This window comes from Malaclemys terrapin, chromosome 4, assembly GCF_027887155.1.
Source record: "Malaclemys terrapin pileata isolate rMalTer1 chromosome 4, rMalTer1.hap1, whole genome shotgun sequence".
Lineage (NCBI taxonomy): Eukaryota > Metazoa > Chordata > Testudines > Emydidae > Malaclemys > Malaclemys terrapin.
Window position 1 is genome coordinate 11,364,619 of NC_071508.1, and position 27,233 is coordinate 11,391,851.

Below are 27,233 nucleotides of genomic sequence, written 5' to 3' on the forward strand. Positions count from 1 at the left end.
CATAATACATTTACAGAAATAGATAAAAACAGACAATGCTATAAACCACTAATATTTTACTAATGGCACACTACAAAAGACAGTGTGTCAGCTACTTAAGGACTATATTAAAAATTAGCTGACCCCAAAGTAGGCTAAAACTAAAACCACATCCTTTAGGAGACATGAATGTATAGGAAACAAGTTGCTTAACTGTTTGGAATGGGGCATTTAAAGGGGCAGTCTTCTGAGGGACAAGAGAACTGTAAAACTCTACACAGTTTGTAAGTCACAGTGATGTCCATTAGTATGGACAGAATTTAAGGACAATTATCACTTAGTGTCTTCCATCTCCAAAGCACTTCACAAACCTGAACCAGTTAATCTTCTCAGCACTCCTCTGAGGCAGGGGGTCATTAGCATTAGCACCATTTATAAAAGAGCTAAATGAAGACAAGACATTAAGGCCTAAATTTTCAGCAGTGGCTTTTAAACGTGCACACCTCCATTTCTGGCTGCTCAGTGAGAGAGCACAAAGGTGATTTTTTCCAGAGATGCTGAAGCACCTACAGCTCCCATGGACCTCAGGGGTCAAGACAGGCCCTCAAAAATCAAAAGCCACTTTTGAAAACATGCAGCTAATTGGCTTGCCCAAGGCTAATGAGTGAGTCTGTGACAGAGCTAGGATTAGCTTCAAGGAGTTCCAGATCCTCCATTCTCTGCTCTGATCACATCTCTCACTGTTCTGTTAAAACTCCCTATTTCTACATCCCGTTTTTAGCATATTTGGATTCAGACACCTTCCCCTTGTCATGCAGGTTCCCAGTGGAGTTTTTCCCCCCTTCCAAATAAATTGCATTTAAAGTAGGTTTAAAACTGAATTTAACCAAAGAAAATCACTAACGAGTAATTTTGTATCACGTGCTTTTAAACGGCATGTTCTTTCTTTTACATTTTAAAAGTCCTAATAGGCTAGAGCATTTACCTAATGTTCCTGTGGGGGAGAGAGAAGGCATTCCCCCAAGACAACAGTGCAGCAACTGGGCCTCTCCAGTAACGACTCTCCATATCTGTTTTTTTTGAGAAGGGTTTTAGTCTCACCCTCGCCACCAATAATTTGCATGCAGTGCATTTACAGGATACTCTGGGAGCCATAGCAGACCCTTATGCTCCTACAGAACCACTCCTGGATAGACTTCATCATTAATGACACGTCAAGGTCCATCCTGCGTCACACCACGTTGGAACAGGCTTGTGGGGATTATGTAACTGGAGACCGCAAAGCAGCCTCCTGAACCAACTTATCGATGGCTACCTTGGTACGTGTAGGAAATCGGCTGCCGTGTCCCAGGCCTGACAGTGAAGGTGTTCACAGGAGAACTGTACTGTGGGTTGCCCTGGGTAGGCCTGAAGGAGGAAACAAAGGAGGAAGTCATCAAAAGCCATGGAAGCCATTTATAAAACAAAGCAGCAAGGCATCCAAGAGGGGTAGGGGCAAGCATAACTGTGTTCCTGTAGTTATATTTTATCCTGCACCCAGGGAGAGCAAGCTGTAGTTCTCTCCAGTGCCTGTTGCCATAGTATCCAACAGCCCAACTCTGAAGACACGCATGCAGGGACAGATATGGCTGGAATTGCCCGAGCCAAACTACTCTGCCATCTGCATGGCCCGTACCAGTGGGCACACTGTGCCTTTAAATGTGCACCATTCTTTTATCAAAGAAGACGTACCTACAGCGCCCCAGGCAAAGGAATCCCTCTGCTCATATTTTAAATCTGCTTCAAAACACGCTCTAATTAAAACCGATTCAGGAGCACGCTCCTTGGGAAGAATATGTCACATGGAGGGGACACACCTCTCCCTGCTTTGCCAGCAGAAGGGTCTCAGGATTCCGGGAAGAAGCGAGGATAAGGCTTGTTCATAGTGCTCTTTCTGGCTTGTATCTGTATTGCGGCGCCGCCCAGATGCCCCAATCATGATTGAGACCCTGTTACTAGTAGGCATAGTGCAAACGTGGAGCAAGACATGGTCCTGTTCCCTGCCTGGCCTGCCCTTCAAAGAGACTGCTTTAATTTGGGGATATTTTCCCCTTAAGCAAACCCTCCACACCCTCCAGAACAAGTTATCATTAGAGATGGCTGTGCATGGAACCAGACAGTGCCTGAGTCAGAGGGAAAACCAACTGAAAGTCAGGCCTAGGACTGAGGTGGAAGGAAGAATCAGGTCTTGGGTTTGAGTTAGAGAGAGCACCAAAGATGTTCTCAAAAAGACGTCAGTTGCACCTGAGCCAGTACTGGGGGAGAAGCCTCTTCCTCTCTTGGATGTGACCCAGGATGAGAACCACAGGTATGGGTTCAGACCTGGGGATTCAAATCGGACACCCCTCCAGCCCCCCATTCCAAGGGGTTCCAGCATCAGCCCACCTGTCCTCGCAATAAGTGGAACATACCTGCTGGTTGTTGCTGCATTGGCGGCAGAATAGTCCCCATTCTGCCCTTTATACTTGGCGTTGTTCATGGTGTTGCTACAAGACATGGTTTTCCCAGGGGGCTCCAGTGACATCCGCCTGCCCTGTGTGCTGCTGGGGGCACTCCTGTGGGTGGAGCTGACCCGGCGCATCCCCTCTGCAGCCTGGGAGCCATACCCCACCATGTTGTGGCCATAGGTCACGGGTGTGCTAACGTTCCTGGAGGATGTGGATGTTCTCGTGTAGGACCGATCGGGTTCAGACACGTACAGGCGCTTCTTGATCAGCGGGCGGCTGTCTGCGCTGTAGACAGGAGGGCCAGGGGAGTAACTGCCACCTGGGTAATGTTGACTGAAGCCGCTATTCCTCGTACCGCTGTCTGGGGCCATTTTGGAGGGCAGGACGTAACTGTTGCCATAGCCGTAGCTTGGACGTCGGATATTCTGCTGCCTTTCCCAGGGTTGGCTGTAATCTGGGAAACTGCGGTCTCTGCGGCTCTCTGACACGTTTGAAGAAGCTTCCTCGACCCTGTTGGCGTCATTGCTGAACTCTGGAGGTGGTGGGATGATCTCGAAGTCAAGCTTCTCTTCATTTTCTTCCTCCTCCTTGGGCAAGGAGCTAGGAGGCGAAGAGACAGCGTACAGGGGAAGGTCAGGTTTGGGGGGCAGGTCCTGTGGTCTCAAGTGTCTGGACTCCAAGAGGCCTTGAACTAAACTGGAGGCACCAAACCTGTCTGGCTTGGAAAGGCGCTGGGACTCCCCAGCGCTAGTTTTCTGCATGCTCTGGCTTTGCTCAGAAGTGCTGGAGAACGACAGTGGTTTGTAGGCTCTCTGTCCTGGTTCCGAGAAGCCCAGTGCCTTGCCTTCAGGTGTGACCATCCTGTCATGCTGCTTTCCCTCCAAAAGGGCAGGTGACTCCTTCGGCGGGGACTTTGGTACCACCACAAAGGAGTAGGGCTTGGACTCACTGTAGTAGAAGTTGGTCGAGCCAGTTTCTGACTGGCTGCTGCTGCCGCTGCTGAGTTTCTCGGATAGCTTAACGGGGGGCTTTTTGGACAAATAACTGTTCTGGCGGGAGGCAGATTGCCTGCCTCTTTGGGCCCGCTGTTTTGCAGCCAGGAGGAGAGCCATTGGAGAGCCTTTCTCCACCTTTTCTCCTGTGACTGGGTGGATCAAGGCATCGTCATCCTCCTGGTCTGCATTCATGGAGGAAGAGATTGGCTGTGAAGGCACCCGTGGCTTCTCAGCAGAGCACAGGATTGTGCCTCTTTCTGCATCATGTTTGTTTGTACTGACTGGCCCCTCCTCCACAGTTTGGGAGGGGGTCAGAGAGGATAGACTGTCTGTGGAGCTGGTCTTGGCCCGATGGGTCTTGTATTGGACGAGAGAAAAGTCTGTGTATGGCCCAGAGGTTTGTGTGGGAGAGGTAGCCTCTATAGAAGAGGGTGAAGAGGAGGCTAGAACAAAGAGTTGGTCCTTTGGTTTCTGAGGTGGGTCTGGAGACTTCCGAACATTTTCAGATGGCGGGTATCCTGGAACAGGGTTTAAGTTCTCCAAAGTTTTATTACTGGTGAGGGCACTGGGAGTCTTACGATCCTCCTGTGTCTTCTCAACTTCCACTGAAGCTGCTGTGGGTGGGAGCTGATTGGCAACAGGTTTTGGCAGCCTGGAGTCACCAGAATTTGTCTGGCTGCTACCAGAATTCAGGGTAACTCTGTTTGTACCTGGACTTTGTCTGTGATTTGTAAGTCCTATTGGTGGTTGACCTTCCTTTGTTGGGGAGAGTAGTGCTTCCAGCTCGTTCCTGAATTTCATAACACTGTTTGCTTGTGTGTTGGTGGGTTTATTGACTGGAGCAGAGAAAACAGAGGAGGAGTTCTCTTTTGCAGTGAGTGAATTAGTAGGTATCTTCTCTTTCCTCTCACTTCCCCCCCCTGCTGGTAACTGTGGGTCCTTCAAAGTAGGTTTAGCTTGTTTTGACCCAACAGAGCTAAACCTATCATTGCTAGCATGGTCAGTAATACTATTGGTAGGTCTGGCAGTTATGGGTTTATCCAGCTGTCTCTCCTCCCTTTTCGAAGAAGAGGACAGCAGAACTGACAGTTCTTGCTTCAGCCTATTTAGATTACTGGGTTCCTTCCAGTCATCATCAGATGATATGTAGTCTGGGGAGGGCACGTCCAGTTCCTCCTCTGCAGTAGGAAGCTCAGATTTTGGACCTAAGTCCTTTTCAGCTTTCTCCAGCGGGACCTTTGCTGCCTCTGACAATGAGGATCGATAGCTATTAAAATTAGTCCCTTTGCCAGAGTCTGACCCTGGTCTTGGGCTCGCGGGTTCTGTGATTTGTCTGACGGGCTTTGTTACCATCTGCCTATCCAAGGTAGATTTCTGCTCAGCTTCTCCAGCTAAGTGCACCTTTGCTGCAGGTCTTATGGTAAAGCTCGGCGGAAGGGGAGGGCGGGTGTGAGGCTGTCTGGAAATAGGCCCATCTTCCTCACCGGAATCTTTTTCTTCCATGGAAATGGATGAACTTCTCACCGGGGCAGCGGGAGGTACTTTTAATGATCTGGGGAAAGTTAGGTGAGGTTCTGGGGTGGACTTCTGGTGAGAGGCTGGTGGAGTGGTGACAGCGAGAGAGGAGACGCTGGCATTTTCCCTGGCGTCTGTCTGCCTCATGTTCAGAACCGTTTCTGATTTCCACTTGGAGACGCCGTTCAACATAGGAGTATGAAGTGTGGGAGGCGCTGGAGGGGGCAGAGGCGGCGCTGGGGGCACCACAAAAGCGAGTGGAGGTGCTGGAGGAATGAAATCCGGAGGGGACAGCGGGCTGGGAGAAGATACGGTTGAAGACGAAAGCAGAGGCGGAACCATGGATTGCGGAGATGCTGCCGTTGGAGGTAGTGGTGGCGGCAGCGGCGGTGGAGGTGGAGGTGCCGTGCATGGTGGAGGTAGTGGTATTTCCATTGGTGGGGGTGGGGGTGCCATGGAGGGTGGAGGCGGGGGTGGGGCCATCGGAGGCGGTGGAGGAATATCATTGTCCAGATAGTCCCTCTCGAAAGCCTTTGGCCGCAGGTCTCCAACTGAATTGTACAGTCTGTAGTTTCCATTGATTTGGGGCCTAAGGCCTATGGGAAAGAACATTGGTATTAAACACATTGCACATTGGCAAGGTCCATACAGAGAACATCTCCAGCAAAACTGTCCTTCTAAGAAGAGCCAAGTGTCACACAACCAGCTGGAAGCATTTCATTTAAAACAACCTGATTAAAAATGATTTTAGCAGCAACACATCCATTGCAACTCATTCCTTAATAGCGCGCTTGCGTTCAATACATCTTTAGGAGATGCTCAGAATAAGGGCCTGATTTTGCAACTAAAATCCCAGGGGCAGACCCTAATGAAGCAGGTATAGCTTGTACTAGGCTCTCTATGGAGTAGATGAAATATACTAATCTCTAGGTCTTTAATCTTGAGGGTGTGCAGCACCCTCAACTCCTGTTGACTTCACTGGCAGTTGAAGGCACCTCCTTAGGTGGCCTGGATAATACCTGTAAAGCTTTCAGCCCAGGTGGAATGAGTCATCTGAAGAGCCTAGTTCATAATTATTCTAACATAAGAGTTATATCTCACCACTAAGAAAAAAATGGATTGAGCCTTTTCTTAAAAACAAGTTGAGGTTAATAGACAAGAGAAGGTCTCTTGGCTTCTTTCTGCACTGGGAGATCCTGCAATGTATTTTGTGCTCGTTTGGTCATGAAAATTAGGGAGGAACTAATAAAAAAAAAAAAGAAAAGACAGTGTAGACTTCTATCAGATACTTCCATAACTTATGGAATTTTGATTGGGGTTCACGAGTTTTAAGTTAGCGATTGCTACTAACTTATTTTGTATTGTATTGTACTCTCCCTCGGTGTGTCTCTATCTTTTCTGATGCACTGATTTGCATATAAAATATATGAAACCAGATAAACTGGGTCCACAAAGGAAACAACTAGAATGAGATTGTTTCAGGACTCCCAAGACATTATGTAATACTTGGCAGAAAAGCATATTCAGTCTCCTGACTTCTTATTATCACAGTCACTATCTAGAGTCAAGACAAAATTTAGTTACCTCCTATGCTTCCTACTGAATAAGGGAACAAATTAAGCAACCAAATTTCCATGTCAACAATGGAATAACTTTATATATGTTTAAAAAACTCTTGATAGTTGCCATGGTTGCATCACAGAAAAAACTAACCCAACGTGCTTTGCAGGTGTTGGCTTCATCTGATGACAGCATCTCGTAACTGTGTTTCAGTCCTTTTCCCTAAAGACACTTGGAATCCTCCTCAAGTCAGCCAGCAACTGAAAGCTTATTCAGTTCGTGTGGAAACACAGGAGGCCAGATCCTGACGCCTTGGTATATTGTCTTCAGCCAAACTAGTTGCATGATTAAGGAACGGTGATGGCAACATAAGCAGATCTGTGCATTAAAGCCATTTTAAAGACTTTGAATACCTCAGCAGAGAGGACACCTTACCTAGAGATGCTTTTTCTTCAAAGCCCTCCGGCACAGAAGGGGTTGGCACAGCCACTCCATGTGTCTCCTGGGTGTTCTGAAAGGGTTTAATAAGTGGATGGTAAGAAAACTCACAACTGTATATACACAACACTTAGAACAAAGGGGTCCTGATTCATGCCATTCACCGCGCCATCGCTGGTAAGTAGTATAATGGCTAATGAGGGTCTGGCTGGAGAATCTTGCCTACGTGCTCGGGGTTCTACTGATCGCCATATTTGGGGTCGGGAAGGAATTTTCCCCCAGGGTAGATTGGCAGAGGCCCTGGAGGTTTTTCGCCTTCCTCCGCAGCATGGGGCAGGGATCGCTAGCTGGAGGATTCTCTGCTAATTGAAGTCTCTAAACCACAGGATTTGGGGACTTCAACAGCAGAGTCAAGGGAAAGGGTTGGGACGGTTTTGTGGCCTGCATCATGCAGGAGGTCAGACTAGATGATCATGATGGTCCCTTCTGACCTTAAAGTCTATGAGTCTATGACTGGGGCTCCAAGGCTCAACAACAATACAAATAAATAATAAATAATAAAAACACCTCAAATACCATGTGTATAAAGTGCTGGGCATGAGTTTTACCCATGTTAGGTCATCTGAATCTCAACTTTCATGTATATATGTTCATAGGCCTCCTGGTTGTGAAGAAAAGCTTGAAAACATGACTTGACTGTAACCAGTGCAGACTTGTCTGCCTGCATGTGCAGACAACCTCCCACCGGGGAAGGAACACCAGCTATTGCCAGAGAGCTACCACCATTGGTGCACCCGCTGCTGGCATGGTGGCCTTGGGAAGCACCCCTGTTGGGAATGGACTTGGCACTCCAGATTGCCTTATTCCATCTCTACTGGACAGGGCAGGGCAGGGGTGAAGATAGTCTCCACCAAGCATTGGCAGTTGCTCACCAAAGTTCACGCGCAGAGGACACTAACTCACTGAAGAAATGGCATGAATTCTGTGGAGGGGCTGTGGCATTCAGCACAGCCTAACAAGTTAAGTGCCACTGACACTGCCCTCCACCTCGCGACCCTCATGAGTTTGCATTCCTCTCCCTAGTTAGCACCGAGGACTCACCGCGAAACCCAGCTGAAATTGCTGAGTCGACTCTTTTTGCATCCGCACTGCAAATTCGGAAGCATTTTGATGCGCAAGCAAAACAGGAACTGGCCCATATGCCCAAATCTTGGTGACCCTGCTGAGCTTCAGTCTTGTGGAGCTATCTGAAGCCAGGGCCATTTCAGGTCATTTGGGTGCAAAAATTTTATTCAGCTCCAGTTCATGCCATTTTTTCGAGAAGCGGCCTCATTCATGGCACTTTCAACTAGGCTGAAATGCTGAACAAGGGCCTCCTGTGCCTCCCAAACACAAACTGCCCAACCTGCCCCTCCAGTGACTCAATGTGACGATCATTCAGCAAAAGCGTTTAAAGTTTTTGCTGCTCGCTAAACATACACTAATGCATTAAAATTACAGACCAAGCCCTGTCAGGACTGGAACTCTGTAATTCCTGGACCAACGCTTTACTCAGCAGTTTTGAGCCTCGGCTGCACCTTCTCGAGACTTCATTATAGACATTCCAGGCTCAATTCCTTCTTCGCCTGGCACCGTGTGCAGTCACCTACACCTTGTGCAAAGTGCTACCAAATCAGAAGAGTGGTGTTAGACACCCACTTTGCTGTGACTGCACAAAGTGCTGGATAAGGCTGAATTGGGCCATCCTGTACAGAGAAATTTATACCAGTCAGATGGTTCCTGTAACAGGAGTGCTCTTTATCGATAGCAAACATACATTGTTAACAGATAAAGAGCCAGCAGCTAGAGCTCAAGAACAGATAGCACAGTTCCTGGGTTTTGTAGGACCCATAAAATGTGGGGTTGTGCACTGCCAACGGCTTCTTCTAGGCAGCTCTTTACAGTCTTTTGTGCAAAGAGAATTTTGCCCTAAGAGCAGTCTCCACCATTGCACAGCGTGGCTGCGTCCCCTATACAAACCCCTGGATAATGCTGTAGCCAGTGCCCTTTGCCTTTCTTTGGGCAATATTGTTACTTTTGCAAGAGATTGCAGTAGGGTTCCAAGGTCGCACTGGCCAAAGTTTCAGTTTAACACATAATCTACTCCACCATCATAAACACGTTGAGAGTCTTGGCTGTAAAGGCACTGGGTGTAAAAAGAAAGCAGTGTGGGATAATTTAGGGACACAGGAATTTCCAGAGCAGTGGCACATCTAGCCCAGTCTGTTGTCTCTGACAGCGGCCAGCACCAGCTGCTTCAGAGGAACCCCGTGGTAGGCAGTTATGGAATAACCTGCCCATGGGGAACGCTTCCTCCTGACCCCCAATAGTTAGAGGTTGGCTTGTGCCCTGCAGCATGAGGGTTTGCATTTCTCACTGCAGCCACTGTGGCTGCATGCAGCCATCAGGGGATTTTTCTGCAACCACAACAGTCTCTTGGGCTGAGATGGGGCTGGGGCACGGTGGCAAAGCAGCGACCCCTCCCAGTAGCGTCCAGCTGTTGCTCCTGGCTGCCATGTTGGCACCACCAGTTGGGGGGCTAGGGGGAAATCAGCGCCTTGCACCACGCAGCCTCTTGGGGGCTCCGGGCAGCACCTTCGCAGACATATCGGGCCCAGTGTGTGTGCGCTCAGCAGGCTTCAGGGTTCAGCCCCTGGGCTTTGAGCCCAGTGCGGCGGGGTTTGGGCTTGGAAAAATTGTCAGAGCGGCCACCAGCAAGGGTTAGTGGCCACACCCTGAGCCACCAAAAAAAATTGTTCTAAGAACCACATACCCTATTAGAGTCAAAAAGAAACACTGCAATTGTTTGGGTTGTGTTTTCCGCACCACCTGATAATTATACAGCCAATACATGTTACTAAAAATAGCTTCCTTCCTGGATTGTACATAGATCCAGAACATTGCTGGCTGAAACGTGACCATTGTCCTGCAATTTCACACACACCTTCAGACACTTGAATGCTTAGGATTCTCAACCCCACCCACTCGGAGTGTTGCTGATATGTATCAAGGATGGGGTTTTTGCAAAAACTGCCTTGGCCTGGATTCATGAATGCCAGGCTGGCTGCTATTTACATTAATGCTGCCAGGAAAGGGGGTCCATTGAGGACTATAATATTGCCAACTCACCAGAGTGCTATTAAGCGGTCTCACTCAGGGGTTGAATTTTATGTCCCAGAGAGATCACACTCAGCAGCAGCAGGTAGGATAGGAAGGAACGGCTGACTTGTTAAAACACTCCCTTTTAGACTGTGTTGGGAGCAGCGTGGCTGGGCTCCAGAAGAAGCAGTGATCAGAAGTGGCAGAGAAACCCGAGAGGATCTCCCAGAGAGAAGAATATTAAACCCACCCCCACGCTCACCCAGAGTTTCCTGTCAATTCTTGACAAAATGGACAATGCAGATGTTCCCTCGCTGTGTGCTTTACGGAGTCCCAGTCACAGCCTTCAGCGCCTGCCCTAAACTGATCATGACACAGTCAGGAGACCATCCGCCTCAGCCCCAAAATGTATGTCAATATTCAATTGACCAGGCACATTAACAGTGGTGAACAGGTTGGCTACTTTTAAGGCATCAGGTATCAACGTCTGTCAGAGGCCGACTGCCAGGCTAGATGGACTTCTGGCTGTTCCCATGCAGGACATTCTGTGGTTCCTGGAGATACCCAAGATAATGGGAGGGAACATTTTGGGCAAGAAACCTTAGCTTTTGTCGAAGGGCAAAGGAGAACAGAGGGGAGAAGGAAGCATTTCAGGATTTCTCCCCCTTTGCCCTTGCCCAGCGGCACCTCTCCAGCGGAAGATGTCAGGCCATGACTTCAATAGGATTTCCTTGAGGTCTGCAACTTTGCCAGCAAAAGCCAAACAAAGAGCTGTCTAAAGGCATTTCATACAAGCTCGCGTGGCCTTCTCTGGTACAGCCATGAAAGCATAAGGGAGGCGACAAATAGAAAACCAGCAATTCTTGAATCTCAGGAGCGCAATACACACAGTAGCTTGTTAACAAGGAAATAGAGTGATTTCTAAGCATTCATTTGCCCCTGCATTCGGAGAAGTGCATGTGTCACACACTGGATTACAGGGACACACCCCTACAGAAACGAACAAGAGGAAGGCCTATATTTTCAAGTGTCCAATAACTGTGTGTGTCCAATTTTTTGAGCTGTCAAAATGAGATGTTTAAGGGTTCTGTCTGAGCACCTGCTGCTCCCAGGGAATTCTTTTGGAGTTGTGGTTGCTCCGCACCTCTTATTAGCCCCCACAATGTCACATGTTTGTCTTCCAAAAATGGAGGAAGCCCAAGTCAGTGGCCTCTCTTGACAATGCTGGCCATAGCAACTGCATGTATTTGCTAGGCATGTGACTAGCTTTACTCAGCCTCCCTCTGACTCATGGTGAGGTGCTTCTACTCTCCTGAGTGGTTCGCTTAGAACCAGCATTTCAGGTTTGAGGAGGTTTTCTGTGCACTGAGCGCCCTGCTTGGGATGAGCATTCACTGGCATGCAAAGGCGCTCCTTCATGAATGTGGGACAGAATTAGGCCGTCCCTCTCCAAGGAAGCTTCTCTCACCCTTCAAATGCTGATGAGAGAGCCCTGCCTGACTGTCCTTTGCCCGGTTCCACGATCTCCTATCACGAGGACCTACACGTCCTTCATTTGGAATGACTTTGGTGCGTCTCATTGTGGTTCCCAGAGGCAAGAGTCTGTAGCAAAAGATGACCCAACCACTGCCACAAACGGGGACTAATCTCAGAGAGGCCGAGGGCTGACTGAGCTCCCTCCTAATCCCTCTTGGTGGCTCCTCCAAGTAAGGGGTGAGGCAGATCAGGAAAGCTTTTCCTGCCCCTTCCGCTGCTGCCCCTGCTTGGTGGTTTTAGCTAGTGTGCTTTGATCTCCGGGCTGTCAAGGCAGCACCTTGCACTGGCAATGAGAATGGAGGAAGTTGTGCGAGGTGCAGGCTGTTGATCACTGAAGAAAGAGCCACTGCTCCCAAGAGTACATGAGTTGCAAGTACCCTCTCATTAAAGTGCCTACTGGAAAACATCGCCCTTGGTAGCAAGGCCACTGCTGAATGCTATAAGGGTTCATGCGGGAAGGAAGTTAGTCTTGCAAGGGAAAAATTGTCATACAGAGAGGAATGTTGAAGAGGTCTGGGCACAATTCCAAGGCAGGGTGTACACAAACCCTAAGCCACTTTCAATATTGACTCACGATCGCATCTACGTCAGCCTAGCAAAGCCCTGGCAATGCAGAATGTCAGTTGCTGTGTGAAAAGAAGGGGTTGTAGATTAATAAATTGCTTATGTGTTGTGTGTTACAGCAAGGCTACAGGAGCAGGAGAGTGGGTCTCCGCTCCATTCATTTCACATCACAGCTAGAGCTGGGTGAAAAAAGGCAAGGTTATTATGCAAAGAAAAAAAACATGTTTAAATTACATTTTTCATTTAATTCAAATTTTTTCTATTAAAAATTTCAAAACAATTTACTTCTACCTTAGTGGGAAAACCCCCTACTCTCCCCCCGGTGCCCCAATTGGAAAAAAAAATTGAAGAGTGAGACATTTCCCCTGCAATGCCAAAAAAAGAAGACAAAAATGAAGTTTTTCTGCAAAAATTTCAGTCACTAAACCCCCATTTTTTGGAGGAGAACGTCATTTGCCAGTGTTAAGAATCCCCATTCCCCTTCTCCCCCCACCCCTCCCGCAGGGGTCATGTGACACTGTGTAAGCATACGTTCCACCAGGCCTCCCTGCTATAGAAACACTTGGGCCAGAAGTACCTCTACACTGTTCTGCTGTGTATGTGTGGGATGCAGGGAAGTGCAGCCGACATTCAGTAGGCGGGAAAGCTCTCATTTCTCTCTGATGCCAGACAGGCCGAGTGACAGGGCAGCAAAGCAAAGCAGGGAGGGAGAGACACTACTTGAGGAGCTTATAGGGCAGGTTCTCACTGCCTGCAAAGGCACAGCTGGGCTGCCCTTCTTTTTAGCCTTCTCAGTGACTCATTCCTTTGGTTTCTCCATTTATTTTTAAAAAGGGAATTCTGAGAGTGCAGAGAAGCTAGGAAGCATCGGGGGGCGGGGGGAGGGGGGGAAAAGGCAGCAATACCATGACACTTGTTGGAGGATGAGGGACTATGTAAGCTTGGAGTCTGACAGCTCCCCTCCTGTAGCCAAATAACACACCATGGGGAGGTGAGAAAGTTGCATTGTTGAGGCTGAGTAAGGGGATGGTGCTGCATGTTTATTCCAAAAGACATTTGTGCTGCAGAGACCTATTCATTCCCCCTGCCCTGCTTCTCTTCCCCTAGTAGCCCATTTCAAGCAGAGGCAGAAGGCCGGCTGTACCACAAGCATGGATCTCCCCTGGAAAATTGACCGCACGGGGTTCCCATGCTTGTTCCTTCTCTTTGATTCCATACAAGATACAAGTTCTAAAAAGTTTTTCAGCTAAAAGCCAGCCCTGAAAACTCAGTCTGTGCTCTCCCAATCAAGCAGGGTTCTCTCTGTCTATTGCAAAAAGCTTTAAGAAACGTTCGGCAGGTAAGTCATGCCTTCAGTGACACCTGTGCAGCTCCATTGCTTCCTTATTATTCCTTCAACAATACCTGTGTAATCCCACAGCCTCCTAATTGTTCCTTTAATGACACCTCTGCAATTCTATTGTCTCCTAATACCCATAACAACACCTGTAAAACTCCATTAATATTTATGCAACCTAGTCGCTGCAGTGCACAGGTGTAATAACTGACTGAAATGTTGTAAATGTAGCTATGCTGATGAGGCACAAGAAGCAACAGAATCTGGCTCATTCTCTCTTAGCTATGTCAGCTCTTCAGGGCTAAGAATGCAGGATTTGCATGACCAGACCAGTATCTGGTAAGGACAGTATCCCATGTCTGGTATATTACATGCAGTTCAGCTACCCTGTCTCCGTAATACACCTAGGCAGTTGTGCCCTATTCCACACTCCTTATGGGACTTGACCCTTGGGAAGGATCATCATGTGAGGAAAAATATACCCAATTCTCATAGCAAATGGGGAGATTTTACTGAATTTGCAAGGAGTACTCTCTCCTTCTGATTCTGGAGATAGAGAGACTCTTCTGGAGATTTTTAGGGGATCCCCATATCTAGCCCTGCTAACTGTACCTCCTAACTTCAATGTTAGCATCCAGTTGCTATTTAAGTGCTGATAATCCTGTCTGAGAGAGTCCCTGTCCCAAGGAGTTTCTATAGAAGGATCTGTCTAGAGGTTACGTAAAGATATGGGAGAACTGTCTGACAGTGCAAACAAGCGAAACTGATGCACTGAGAGCAAAAGCCCAAGAGATCCCAGGGAAAAGCTCTCAGCCTCACCCATCATGGAAGAGCTCCAAGTCACAGGCATAGAGCAGCAGCTGCCCTTTGTTTTTGGTGCACTCCCTGACTTTGATGTTAAGCAGCTGTGGCAGAGCTGAGCATGTATGTGGTTTGGTACACAGGGAATGAAACAAATAAAGAAGCTATTTTCATGGGGTTAATTCAACCTGACGTAGACATACCAGTCTTTCCTCCCTCTCAGCTCTGTTAGTTACATGCTCACCTTAAGAGCGAGGATGGCCAGAATCATGACCACCATCTTAATGCAACCTGCGTTATACAGGGGAGGAGGGAAGGAGCTGATGAAGAACCCCCAAGTGGCATTTGCTGAATTTGGGCCGATTCTAATACAGGACTCAATTTTTTTAATCAGGACAGGAGTTTTGTCTGCATCCTGTCCTGGGCATAGTCTGAGGCTCTGGAATGAACTCAGGACCATCACAAACCTTCTCCAAGTGCCACATGTATTCCTTTGACCTGCCTTCTCTAATATAAACACATAACAATGGGTATATTTATTTAACAACAACAAAATTCACCACACGTCTACCAAAACATGACACTCCACTGCACACACTCCTCCTCCTGGAGAAAAGATGAGAGAAACAACAACATGTGACAGATGTGTAGTCACGTTGCTTAATGCACTACTGGAAGGCACTCAGATAAAAACCTATCTAGAATAGAACAGAACAGTGATAACCCTTGAATAAAGAATTATGTCCCACTCACAGCAGCCTAGAGGATCGTTCAAAATAGCCTGCAAAAAGGGTCTGATTCTCTAGGTTTTTAAAGTAATTTCTACAATAGTTTAACCCCTCTGAATTCTGTAGGGGTCTCCTATCACACAGTGGGAGGAGGATTTGCTTTTGGAGCTGGCAGGCACGGAGCCACACACTGACCCATAAATATCATTGGGTGTAAAGTCCTGTTATACCACATCAGGACACCAACTGCTCCATTGTTCCATTCAGCTCAAGGGGGTTTTGCTCATTTATAGCATCCCTGCTTAGAGCTTTGCCGATTTCCCTTTCCCCACTTCTGCTTCATGACCTCACTTTACTAATGAGGATCTCATAACTGAGCTAACGAGAGGGCATTACCAGTAGCAGTGAAATCAGAATACTGTACTCACAATGACAAAGAGTCCTGTGGCACCTTATAGACTAACAGAGGTATTGGAGCGTAAGCTTTCGTGGGTGAATACCCACTTCGTCAGATGCATGCACAAAGTGGGTATTCACCCACGAAAGCTCATGCTCCAATATGTCTGTTAGTCTATAAGATGCCACAGGACACAGTCTGGATCTGTAAAAAGCGACAAACACGGCCCCCCCCTCTGATACTTGTACTCACAACCTGATTCTGATTTGTTACCAACACATTCAGCCTTGTATTTACATCAGAAATGCTAATGCAGTTTACCAAGTTCATGACCAATGTAACTTACCTCACCTCACAGTTTCCTACTTGGCTATTTTGCCTATGTCCATCATAAACTATGGGCTCAGATCAGATTTCAGTCCCTGCCTGTACCTATCATCATTAAAAAGTGGTTTTGCTTCCGATCTGATTTTCTTTCTGCATATAGACGACAAAAGATATACCGGGCACCACACCAATCCAGCTGGTTCTAAACACCATTTGCTAGAGTGGCAGAGCAAGCTCCTTTGACCTTGTACCACTGGTGCAGTGAGACCCCTGCATTTCAGGGCCGCATAGAGCGGGGGGGCAAGTGGGGCAAAGGGGCCCTGCGAGCCCTGGCCACTCACCCAGCGGTGGTCCGGGTCTTCGGCGGCGGGTCCTTCAGTGCTGCCGAAGACGCGGAGCAAGTAAAGGACCCGCCACCGCCGCAGACTTGGAGCGCCGCAGCGGGTGGCGCCTTTTTTTTATGTCCTCTCCCCCACTTTGCTCCAGGCCCCCTGAATCCTCTGGGCGGCCCTGATTCAGGAACGTAATCAGGGATTTGGAAAATACTCACGAGGGGCATGAAGGTCAGTAACGGTCGGACTCTTGGCCGAGGCTTAAGCGTCGCTGTTCCAGAATCAGTCACTGTAGTAACGCGATTATCCTCATAATACAATTCGACAACATCACCTAAAAATAAGGAGAATAGAACCTGTGAGACAAGAATAAAGCTAACTGCTGTTAAAACCAAACACCGTCATATAAGAAGGCCTGGTCTACACTACGAGATTAGGTCAAATTTAGCCGCGTTAGGTCGATTTTATAATGAATGCGTCTACACAACCAACCCCGTTCTGCCAACCTAAAGGGCTCTTAAAATCAACTTCTGTACTTCTCCCCGATGAGGGGAGTAGAGCTAAAATCGACCTTCCTGGGTTGAATTTGGGGTATTGTAGATGCAGCGCTGTGCAATTTGATGGTATTGGCCTCCGGGAGCTATCCCAGAGTGCTCCAATGTGACCGCTCTGGTCAGCACTTTCAACTCCAATGCACTAGCCAAGTACACAGGAAAAGCACTGGGAACTGTTGAATTTCATTTCCTGTTTGATCAGCGTGGCGAGCTCAGCAGAACAGGTGACCATGCAGTCCCAGAATCGCAAACAAGCTCCAGCATGGAGCGAATGGGAGACACTTGATCTGATTTCTGTATGGAGAGAAGAATCTGTGCAGGAAGAACTCTGATCCAGCAGAAGAAATGCTGATATATATATATGCCAAAAATCGCACAGGGCAAGGTGGACAGAGGCTATACCAGGGACACACAGCAGTGCCGCATGAAAATAGGAGCTCAGGCAAGCCTACCAAAAGACAAAGGAGGCAAACGGTGGCTCTGGATCAGAACCCCAGACATGCTGCTTCTGTGATCAGCTGCATGTCATTCTCGGCGGGGGACCCTATCAGTACCCCAACACTCTCTGTGGACACCTGGAAGTTGGCAGCCTCACGCAACATGGATGAGGAAGAGGAGGAGGAGGAGAATACGCAGCAGACAAGCGGAGAATCTGTACTCCCAGGCAGCCAGGACCTTTTCCTCACCCTGGACCCAATAACCTCCCAGGGTATATTGTTCTCAGACGCTGAAGGTGGAGAAGGCACCTCTGGTGAGTGCACATTTGTAACAACACTACAAGGGTTAAAAGCAATTGTGTTTAGTGTTTGATTTGCCCTGAACAAATGGGATGCATTCGCGGCCAGTATAGCTACTGGAAAAGTCTGTTAACGTGTCTGGGGATGGACCAGGAATCCTCCAGGGACATCCCCATGAAGCTCTCCTGGAAGTACTCTGAAAGCCTTTACAGAAGGTTTCTGGGGAGAGCTGCCTTATTTTGTCCTCCATGGTAGGACACTTTAACACGCAAAGCCAGTAGCAAGAGGTCTGGAATCAGCACAAAGCATGGCAGTGAATGGTCCTGGGTTTTGGTCGCATTCATGCAACATTCGGTCTTTATGTTTCTGTGTCAGCCACAGGAGAGTGATGTTATTCATGGTCACCTGGTTGAAATAGGGGAAGTTTTGTAAGGGAACAGTAATCCCCTCTGTTTGGTGATCCCGGACACATTAGACCCCGGGCACGCTGGGCTGTTTGCGCTTGGCTAAAAGGGATCATCCCGGAGAATAGCCACGCAGGCGGGGGAATGGCGGTAGAGGTGGGGGAGGGAGAAGGGGTATGCTGCACACTCACCCCAAAACCCAAGCCCCTCCTTTTAAATGGCAAACCCAACCGGCATTGGTTGCTATGGGAAAGGAGGGCGCTGCAGTTTGAAACCTTCCCACATATTATGAATGCAGAAGAAGCCAACCCCACGTACCCTTTGGCTTACCATGGCTGCCTGGAAACCGAATTCTGTTGCCCAGCCATGCATGATTCATAGATTCATAGATTCTAGGGCTGGAAGGGACCTCGAGAGGTCATCGAGTCCAGTCCCCTGCCCGCATGGCAGGACCAAATACTGTCTAGACCATCCCTGATAGACATTTATCTAACCTACTCTTAAATATCTCCAGAGATGGAGATTCCACAACCTCCCTAGGCAGTTTATTCCAGGGTTTAATCACCCTGACAGGTAGGAACTTTTTCCTAATGTCCAACCTAAACCTCCCTTGCTGAAGTTTAAACCCATTGCTTCTTGTTCTATCCTTAGAGGCTAAGATGAACAAGTTTTCTCCCTCCTCCTTATGACACCCTTTTAGATACCTGAAAACTGCTATCATGTCCCCTCTCAGTCGTCTCTTTTCCAAGCTAAACAAACCCAATTCTTTCAGCCTTCCTTCACAGGTCATACTATCTAGACCTTTAATCATTCTTGTTGCTCTTCTCTGGACCCTCTCCAATTTCTCCACATCTTTCTTAAAATGCGGTGCCCAGAACTGGGCACAATATTCCAGTTGAGGCCTAACCAGCGTAGAGTAGAGCGGAAGAATGATTTCTTGTGTCTTGCTCACAACACACCTGTTAATACATCCCAGAATCATGTTTGCTTTTTTTGCAACAGCATCACACTGTTGACTCATATTTAGCTTGTGGTCCACTATAACCCCTCGATCCCTTTCTGCCGTACTCCTTCCTAGACAGTCTCTTCCCATTCTGTATGTGTGAAACTGATTGTTCCTTCCTAAGTGGAGCACTTTGCATTTGTCTTTATTAAACTTCATCCTGTTTACCTCAGACTATTTCTCCAATTTGTCCAGATCATTTTGAATTATCCTCCAAAGCAGTTGCAATCCCTCCCAGTTTTGTAATCATCTGCAAACTTAATAAGCATACTTTCTCTGCCAATATCTAAGTCGTTGATGAAGATATTGAACAGAGCCAGTCCCAAAACAGACCCCTGCGGAACCCCACTTGTTATACCTTTCCACCAGGATTGGGAACCATTAATAACTACTCTCTGAGTACTGTTATCCAGCCAGTTATGCACCCCCTTATAGTAGCCCCATCTAAGTTGTATTTGCCTAGTTGGTGATGTGTCACCATACTGGCAGGCGCTCAATATAAAAGGCAAAATGCAACCTTGTACCTAAAACACATGTGCTGTCTGCTGTGAATTTCTTGATTCACTGTGAAAGAGTCTCCCTTTTGTTCTCAGAAATGTATCTATGCTATGGCGTCTGCATGGATAACCCAGGAAAAAAGGCGCAAAATGATTGTTTGCTGTTGCTTTCAAGGAGGGAGGGAGGTGAGACTGACAACATGTACCCAAAACCACCTGCGACAATGTTTTTGCCCCATCAGGCTTTGGGAGCTTAAACCAGAATTCCAATGGGCAGCAGGGACTGTGGGATATCTACCCACAGTGCACCACTCCGTGAGTTGATGCTAGCCACTGTATTGAGGACGCACTCCGCCTACCTAATGCACTTAGTGGAGACATGAATGATCGACTTCTATAAAATCGACCTAATTTTGTAGTGTAGACATGCCCAAAATGGTGTGGTGAATCCTAGGTCATCTCCCTCCCATTACTAGGAGAACTCCATCTGTTTGGATAAGAAAACTCAAAGTCTGATGTTTAGCCGGATCTCTTGGGTTGAAGATGCCATGAGAACAGGCTTATATACGCTTTCAGGTGTTTGGGGAATCCTCAAGAGAAGGAAGGTCCTTGGTTCTGATACTTACTCACTCTGGTCCATCGGAACCTCTTTATAGGTACTTTAGGACATGATGCACGTCAGCTTCTGTCCGACTGTTCCTTAATAGCAGGGGTTTCAGTCTGTTGGTCAGCCGGTGAACATAGAACTAGTTCCCCACTTGCTTAGGGGCTATGTTTACTGTGTGGATCAACTTTCTGGTACCATGTGGAAAGGTGCCTAAAGAATCACCATAATTAGAGCTAAATGGAAAATGTCAACAAATTCAATGTGGAGGAAGAGCCAGAACGAAATTGTTTGCAAAACTTTGTTTGCGCTTTTCTAACCAGCTCCAGTTGCAATTCATTTACAGTGACCAGGGCCCTCATCCTGCGAACACACGAGTAGCTGTTTGTATGGAATAGGCCCATCGAACTCAGTGGAGCTTCCTATGTGTTCAGTAGTAAGACACCATCTCCAGTGTCCGGTATGTGCTCAGTGCTCTATGTCACAGGGTGTTATATCTGCAGATTAAATGAGCTCTTGTCATAGGAAATAAAAGAAAAAAGTCTTAATAAAAACAGGCGAGAAGAGAGCATCTGAGCCTAAAGAACACAGATTTATTACAGCATGTGGGTCTGCTTTAGTGGGTTATTTTTACTGCTGTTCAGTATTAATAAAGGTCTGTCTCAGGTGGACCAGACTTATAAAGCTGGCATCTGATTCACCCTTTGGGAAGGAGGGAGAAGATTCAGATACAACTGGAAGAAAACAGATGATTGTGCAGGGAGACTGTCTCTGACAGTCCCTCAGGCCCCTTCCTTATGTAAAGTAGCTTTGTTGGTTTCATAGCTGGATCAGTGGCTGGCAGGAGCACACAGACTGCAGGGCATGGCTGATAGACAGTGTCGGTCTTCTCTCTTGCTGGTTAGCAACCAGATGGATTTGGGGGTGACCGAGATCAACTGATGGCCTCTCTTTCTACCTCTGCCACAGAATCCCTGCTGAATCCTGACCTACTACCCTTGGCGCCTGTCCCCATCCGGACAGTTGCCTATCCCTACAGGCAGGGCGGTGGCCTCCAACATGTGGGTTTTGCTGCTGGTATTATAGGCTGCTGTAGCTCTACAACAGACCCCCATCGTTTAGTCGTGCAGCAGAGAGGGACAATGGGCCCTTAGTGTTGCTCAGTAGCAGTATCCCAGCTCCCTGGGCTTGGCAGCCTACTGCCCAGGCCGGGAGGGGGCTTTGGGAATGTTCAGAGATAATAATGCCTTTGGTTAGGTCAACAGTTGGGATTGAACCTGGACCTTCTAACCTGGCTGAACCATAAGGTTGGTGTCAGCAATAGCTGACAAACTCTTTACATGGTCCAGCCCCAAAAGGGTGACTAAGGGTATGTCTACACTGAAAAAAACAAAAACCACCCACTAAACCCATGGAAGTGAGTCTCAGAGCCCGTGCCTGCACACTAGGGCTCACAGGGATCATGCTACAGTGTTAAAAATCGCAGTGTAGATGTTCACACTCCAGCTGGAGGTTAGGTTCCAACACCCATCCCCCATCACCGGGCTTCCAAGCCCGAGCTGGAACATCGACACTCAAGTTTTTAGTGCTATAGCATGAGCTCTGTGAGCTGGAGTCAGCTGAGACAGATTCGGAGACTTCTTGCTGCTACCGCGGATTTTTTACGTCTAGACGTACCGGAAGACACGAGTCCGCCGTGTGTTATACGGACACAAATGTCATTGATTAGGTAGGGCGAGGAGTGAAATTAAACCTCCGCCCAAAAGTGTCTAATCAATGCAAGTAGCTCTAGATTGAATTTACTGAGACTCTTGTTGGGCATTCAGAGATGTAGAGCCAAATTCTGCTTCCACTTACTCCCAGTTTACACAGGGGATTTATGGCTGTAGCAAAGCAGTACTTGGCAGTCAAACTATTAATCCACCTCCATGCATCTCTCTTCTTCTAAATGAATCACTTTGCACGAGGGGGATAAAGTGGGAACATGCCCAAGCCATATTTCAGTTGTTTACTGTAGGGGGCTTAGTCAAATCATGAAAACAGGTAGAACACACGCCCAGACATAAATAGCTATTCAACAAAATGCTTCTTTAGTCCCTGCGAAATCCTTGTTCCTCTCGTCATCAAATTCAGAACTCAGTTGTTCCAGTGCTTCTTTCAACTACATATTATAGCAACACAAAGGAGGATCAATAACACTAACAAAGACACGTTGAGTCTTCAAAGTACCTTACAAATAATGAAGCCTAAAGACACCCTCTGAATTAAATATCATTATCCCCATTTTACACATGTGCATGGCAGATAGTTGACATGACTTGGCCCTGACCTCTGAAGGTGATGGAATAAAACTGATGAATTCCCAGTCCTCTGCTTTTACCATTGGACTACACCTCTCGTCCGATTGTTCTTTCCGACAGTAAATAGAGCCCATAATTTACTTGAATGATGTTCTCTGTGGCTGATTAATAGCATGAATTAAAAGGCAGAGGCACCAAAGGTGTAAACCCCACCTTTGCCAGGGGGATAGCTACTGAATAACTTGCTACCAAAAGAATTAAAGCAAAGCAGGAGAGTTTCAAAAAAAAAAAAAAAAAAAAAGGGGGGGGGGGAAAGGCATGTAAAATAGATACACCTAGAGATAAAAATGGAATAAATTCCCACATGAAAGAGTCCACACCCATTGAAATCAATGGGATTTTGTTAATGGTTTCCATGGGAGGGAGTTCATTAAAGTATAATGTAAATAGCGTTTTTAATTTGGGAGCATGATGCTCACACCTCAGTGCAGAGGAATCCAAGGTTCAAATCTGAGGCATGGGAGAACCATCTGATGGTTTCCTTTAATTTCTGTGGATTATATGGCTAGAAAACTAGGATTGTGTGATCCATGCAAACAAGTGAAGGGGATAAGTTGCATCTTTTGCTTGAAAACCTCATTATGGTTTTCATTCAAGTAAGAATCTCTTTTTATAAAGGAGACACCTATTTATTTGTCTTGCCAACCAGTTTGTGTCTGAGATTGTTCGGATTGCTGGTTGCCATTGTAGCCCTGCCAACAGGTGGGAATGACACCCATTCTCTGCATCTCTGTCATGTCTTCCCAGCCTAGTTTTCCTCCTGAATGACTAAATCAATCGACGTGAAGCAACAGAATCTCATGCTGAAAGGTCCCTGACGCTAACAGTCAGAGACATGCCCCAGATGGTTAGCTGGAGGAAATGTGAGCCAGCAAAACAGATTGTTTGTGTTCTCAGGTCTCTGTTGTGGAGTGTGATTTGCATGCAATTGGGATCATTAATGCAATCCTCAGAAGTATATATAAGCAGAAGGGAGAAAGCAAAACATACCTATCTTTCGAGAGGAACAGAAGCAAGGAGAGTGTCAGTTTTGCAAGAACCTATCTACTAGTTCTGGGTTTACAAACGAGAAACACATGAAAAAAAAAAGTTAATTTTCATCAAAAATTTAGATGACATTTGTCAATTTTATTTAGTAAATGGAGGCGGGGGGGGGAGGGGAGGAGGGGAAATCATTTCCTGACCAACCCTGTTATTAATGCATCTCTGCTGAGCTTGGATTTTGGATCCATACACATACACTTCTCCTCTCTTTCTGAGAATGTCTTGTGGCAACCAGGTGGCCAAGGACAAAAAGGAGACTGAACACCTGGCAAGAACACCACATCAGTCTTCGTTTCAACACCTGCATGGGCAAGCCTGAGTGCAGTGAGTCAGCCACAAACGCCATCCCGATTAATAAGACAAAAACTCAGTCAGCTTGGCTGATTGCATTTCCCTAACCGCGTCCATCACAGGCACAAGGTTAGCAGGGATGGCTTGAGAGCAGTCTGATGGACTCCAGCAGCATGCGCTTTTCAGGCTGACGCTCAGAGTTGGATGAAGTGCTCCTGGGTTGAGGAAAAAGTTGTTCCCAGAGAACAGCCTTCAAGAGTGGCAGCGTCACCACCCACCACACCATATCACCCAGCAACAGTACACAGGCTAGAGCGCACTGTGCGAAATGGCTGTTTATTTCCAGTGTTATTCCAAGCTGCAACAAGGACCATTGGAGGGAACGCACGCACATTTGAAGTCCTTAAACAGCAGAACTTCCCATACAGGCCCGTGTTCAGGCCCAAGAGCGTGACATTGGAGCCTTTTACTGAGTTTTATAAAAGGTTCTAGTTGTGACTCTCACTCAAATCTAATGCAGCTTCACAGAGCTTTTGATTCAAGCAGTTCAAGTACCGTATACACTCGTTCAGTTGGCCCGTTCGTTTATGCGACCCCCCTCCCCCAAAATGGATAGGTAAAAATAGCAAAAAACTGTATGATCCTTTCATAAGCCGACCCTATATTTCAGGGGTTGGAAAACTTTGGCTCCCGGCTCGTCAGAGCAAGCCGCTGGCAGGTCGGGATGTTTTGTTTACTTGGAGCGTCTGCAGGCATGGAGCCCCTCAGCTCCCTGTGGCCACGGTTTGCCATTCCCAGCCAATGGGAACTGCGGGAAGTGGCACACCTTACTCTGGCAGGCTGTGTGCCAAAGGTTGCCGATCCCTGTATTAGATATTCAATTCAATGATTCCATAGAGTTTAAAATCATCAACTTTTGGTGTAGACCCATTTATTCGCCAACCCCTGCTCTTTGATGCATCACTTTTTTACCAAAAATATTCGCTTATGAACGAGTATATATGGTAATTTAGTAGAGAGACTGAATGGTCAAGGGGCTCCAAAATCACGTGATCTTTAAATTGAGCAAGACACCAACTGCAGCCAATCAGAGGCTGGATTACAGACCACAAAACTTTGCCCCAAGGTTATTAAGAATTTGCAGGCTTTGAAGCATCTTTAAGAGAGGAGCCTGAATGCTTTTGATGAAAAAGGAGGGGAGGGGAAATGCTTGTACTTGTATTTTCCTTGACAGATAAATAGGATTTGCCTGTTAAAAGACCACCAGCAATAACAGTTGTAGTCAAATGAATGGAGATATACCCATCTCATAGAACTGGAAGGGACCCTGAAAGGTCATTGAGTCCAGCCCCTGCCTTCACTAGCAGGACCAAGTACTGATTTTGCCCCAGATTCCTAAGTGGTCCCCTCAAGGATTGAACTCACAAGCCTGGCTTTAGCAGGCCAATGCTCAAACCACTGAGCTATCCCTCCTGTCATAGCTGAGCAGCATTCTCCTCTGACCTTCCTCTCCAAGTAAATGCATGAGCTATATTTTAAGACTCCCTGGGAAACAGTTAGCCCTTGGATTGTACTTTGGGCACCTTCGGATAGATAGTGTTTTCTGGAGACATTTGCAAATGTGACACTGCCTTGTTTTAAGAGTATCCTGCGTTTGAACGGACGCTCTCCTAAAAAGACTGTACTGTACCAGAGAATCAGTTACGGGACTTGACAGAGGCTACTCACAATTCGTAACGTATTGTAATTTCAGTGGTTGCATCACGCATGGTAGCTGTGGCTGTAACGCTAGTGTACCCTATCTGAGGGAGGGCATGGCATTAGGCACTAAATTCAGGAATCTCTGAGTCAGTCACACGCAAAACCTACTCCCTTTTCTTGTTGCTTAACCTTTGTTTACTTTGCAATATATCTGATGCAAAACTAGGGTGGGGATTAGCATAAGCAGTGAAGCACCTTGTAGCATATGAAAACTCTGCAGGAAACGTTCCAAGAGAGAGGCAAGATACAGGGCAGGGCTTTGATCGGGCAGAACATACTGTTGTCAAAAATCAAAATGCAACTAAATCTGCACCTAGACTGCTTAGCGGTGAGGCAATAGCAGGCCTGGGATAAATGCACTGATAAGTCTGACCATGCTGGCTTGAAAAACTCTATTTAGTATCTAAACATCCTAAATAAAGTATTACAATGCAAGAGCTACTAAAGGCCTGATTCTGCAACCCTTCTTTGTTTGAACAGGCTTCCAGAAGTCATGGCTCTCAGCCTCTGCGACAATGTCCCTTGTGCCTCCGGGGAACCCCATTGACTTGGAAGGAAACAGTCGCAGGGCTGAGGCCTGATTTTGTAATTAACCAAATGGACTGCCACTTTAAAACAAAAACCCACCACAGGAAAAATACTTGAGTCCCTCTTTGGATTTATAGCAATGATTAGAAGGGAACCATTTTTGAATAAAGTCTCATGACACTTTTAATAGTGCCTACTGTCCTCATCTGAATTTCCCCAGCCTAAGGTCTGGCTGTAATTCCTCTGTATATCTTTAGCTGTGTAGCTGACACACTGATAAAAGTTAAATAAACAATACTTCCACCCCTGAATTTACAAACGTTTATTGGAATCTAAAAATCCAATCCAATCCACATTCTGTTACCTGTAATTTGGTTCAGCTCTAATAATATGTATCTGGCACTATCCCACCTAAGCCTCCAGGGTGTTAAATCTACAACGAGATACAAATAAAATCCACAGGATAAACAGACCTGACACCCCACAGTTCCTCAAAAACAAATTACCTACAAAACACATGTCCAAAAGCTCATTTAAAACCCAGAAAAGAAATGCAGGTCAAATGTGTTAGCAAAGACTAGAACAAAGCAAGTCACAGACCACATTCTTCAGAGATCTGAGAATCCCTTATCAACTCACATATTAAGCCAGATTTCCCAGTTTTTGTTAGCTATTAAAACTTGTTTAGAAGCCTTTTTATTTTCCTTGACTTTACAGAGTTTATCACTTGCTGCTCATTCAGAGGATCACAGGTTCAAACATGTTTCCTTTTAATCTGCTCAGTTCTAACAAATACCTCCCATAGTTTCCCAAACTGCATGAATGATTAATGGGGCTCTGTCTAGCAGAATTCATACTGTCCACACCAGAGCTCCCCAACAAGGCTATTGCTGCCCCCCCCCCCATATCTAAACTAACCAGTCACTGCTTGGATTCAAAGCAGGAGGCTAATCAGGCCAGGTAGCACTTTGAGAGGCTGATTCAACTTCTTTACTGCCTTTCTCCTGAAAGCCCAAATAAAGAAAGATACTAACCGGGACCACCTCTGCCCTCAGAAGTGACCTCTTGCGTGAAGATCCAGGGTGGATTTGTGGCATAGAGGGAAGTGTTGTTGGTGTTGTTGGCATGTTTCTTCCCAAAGAGTTTGCTAAACGTCCCCTGCACAGACTGATTCTTCTTCATCTTTGCTCAAATCCCCTGCCGTGCTCTGCTCAGGTCTCCAATGTTTCCTTTAGCAAGACATATTTCCAGTGTGCCCTGTCACCACCCAGCTGAAGCTAAAACAGGTGTTGGTCTGCAGAGCTACCTTTTCGGCTGC

The 27,233-nt window shown here is 46.9% G+C and overlaps 1 protein-coding gene across 1 annotated transcript; it reads right to left on the reverse strand.

Moving 5' to 3' along the window:
• Window positions 1-27,233, reverse strand: C4H6orf132 (chromosome 4 C6orf132 homolog). The gene is made up of 5 exons (XM_054025773.1): window positions 26,950-27,233; window positions 16,351-16,466; window positions 6,971-7,046; window positions 2,430-5,571; window positions 1-1,386 (listed from the first exon to the last, which is right to left on the reverse strand). The coding sequence occupies exons 1-5, from the start codon at window positions 27,095-27,097 to the stop codon at window positions 1,281-1,283; spliced, it is 3,588 nt and encodes a 1,195-aa protein (XP_053881748.1). The 5' UTR covers window positions 27,098-27,233; the 3' UTR covers window positions 1-1,280.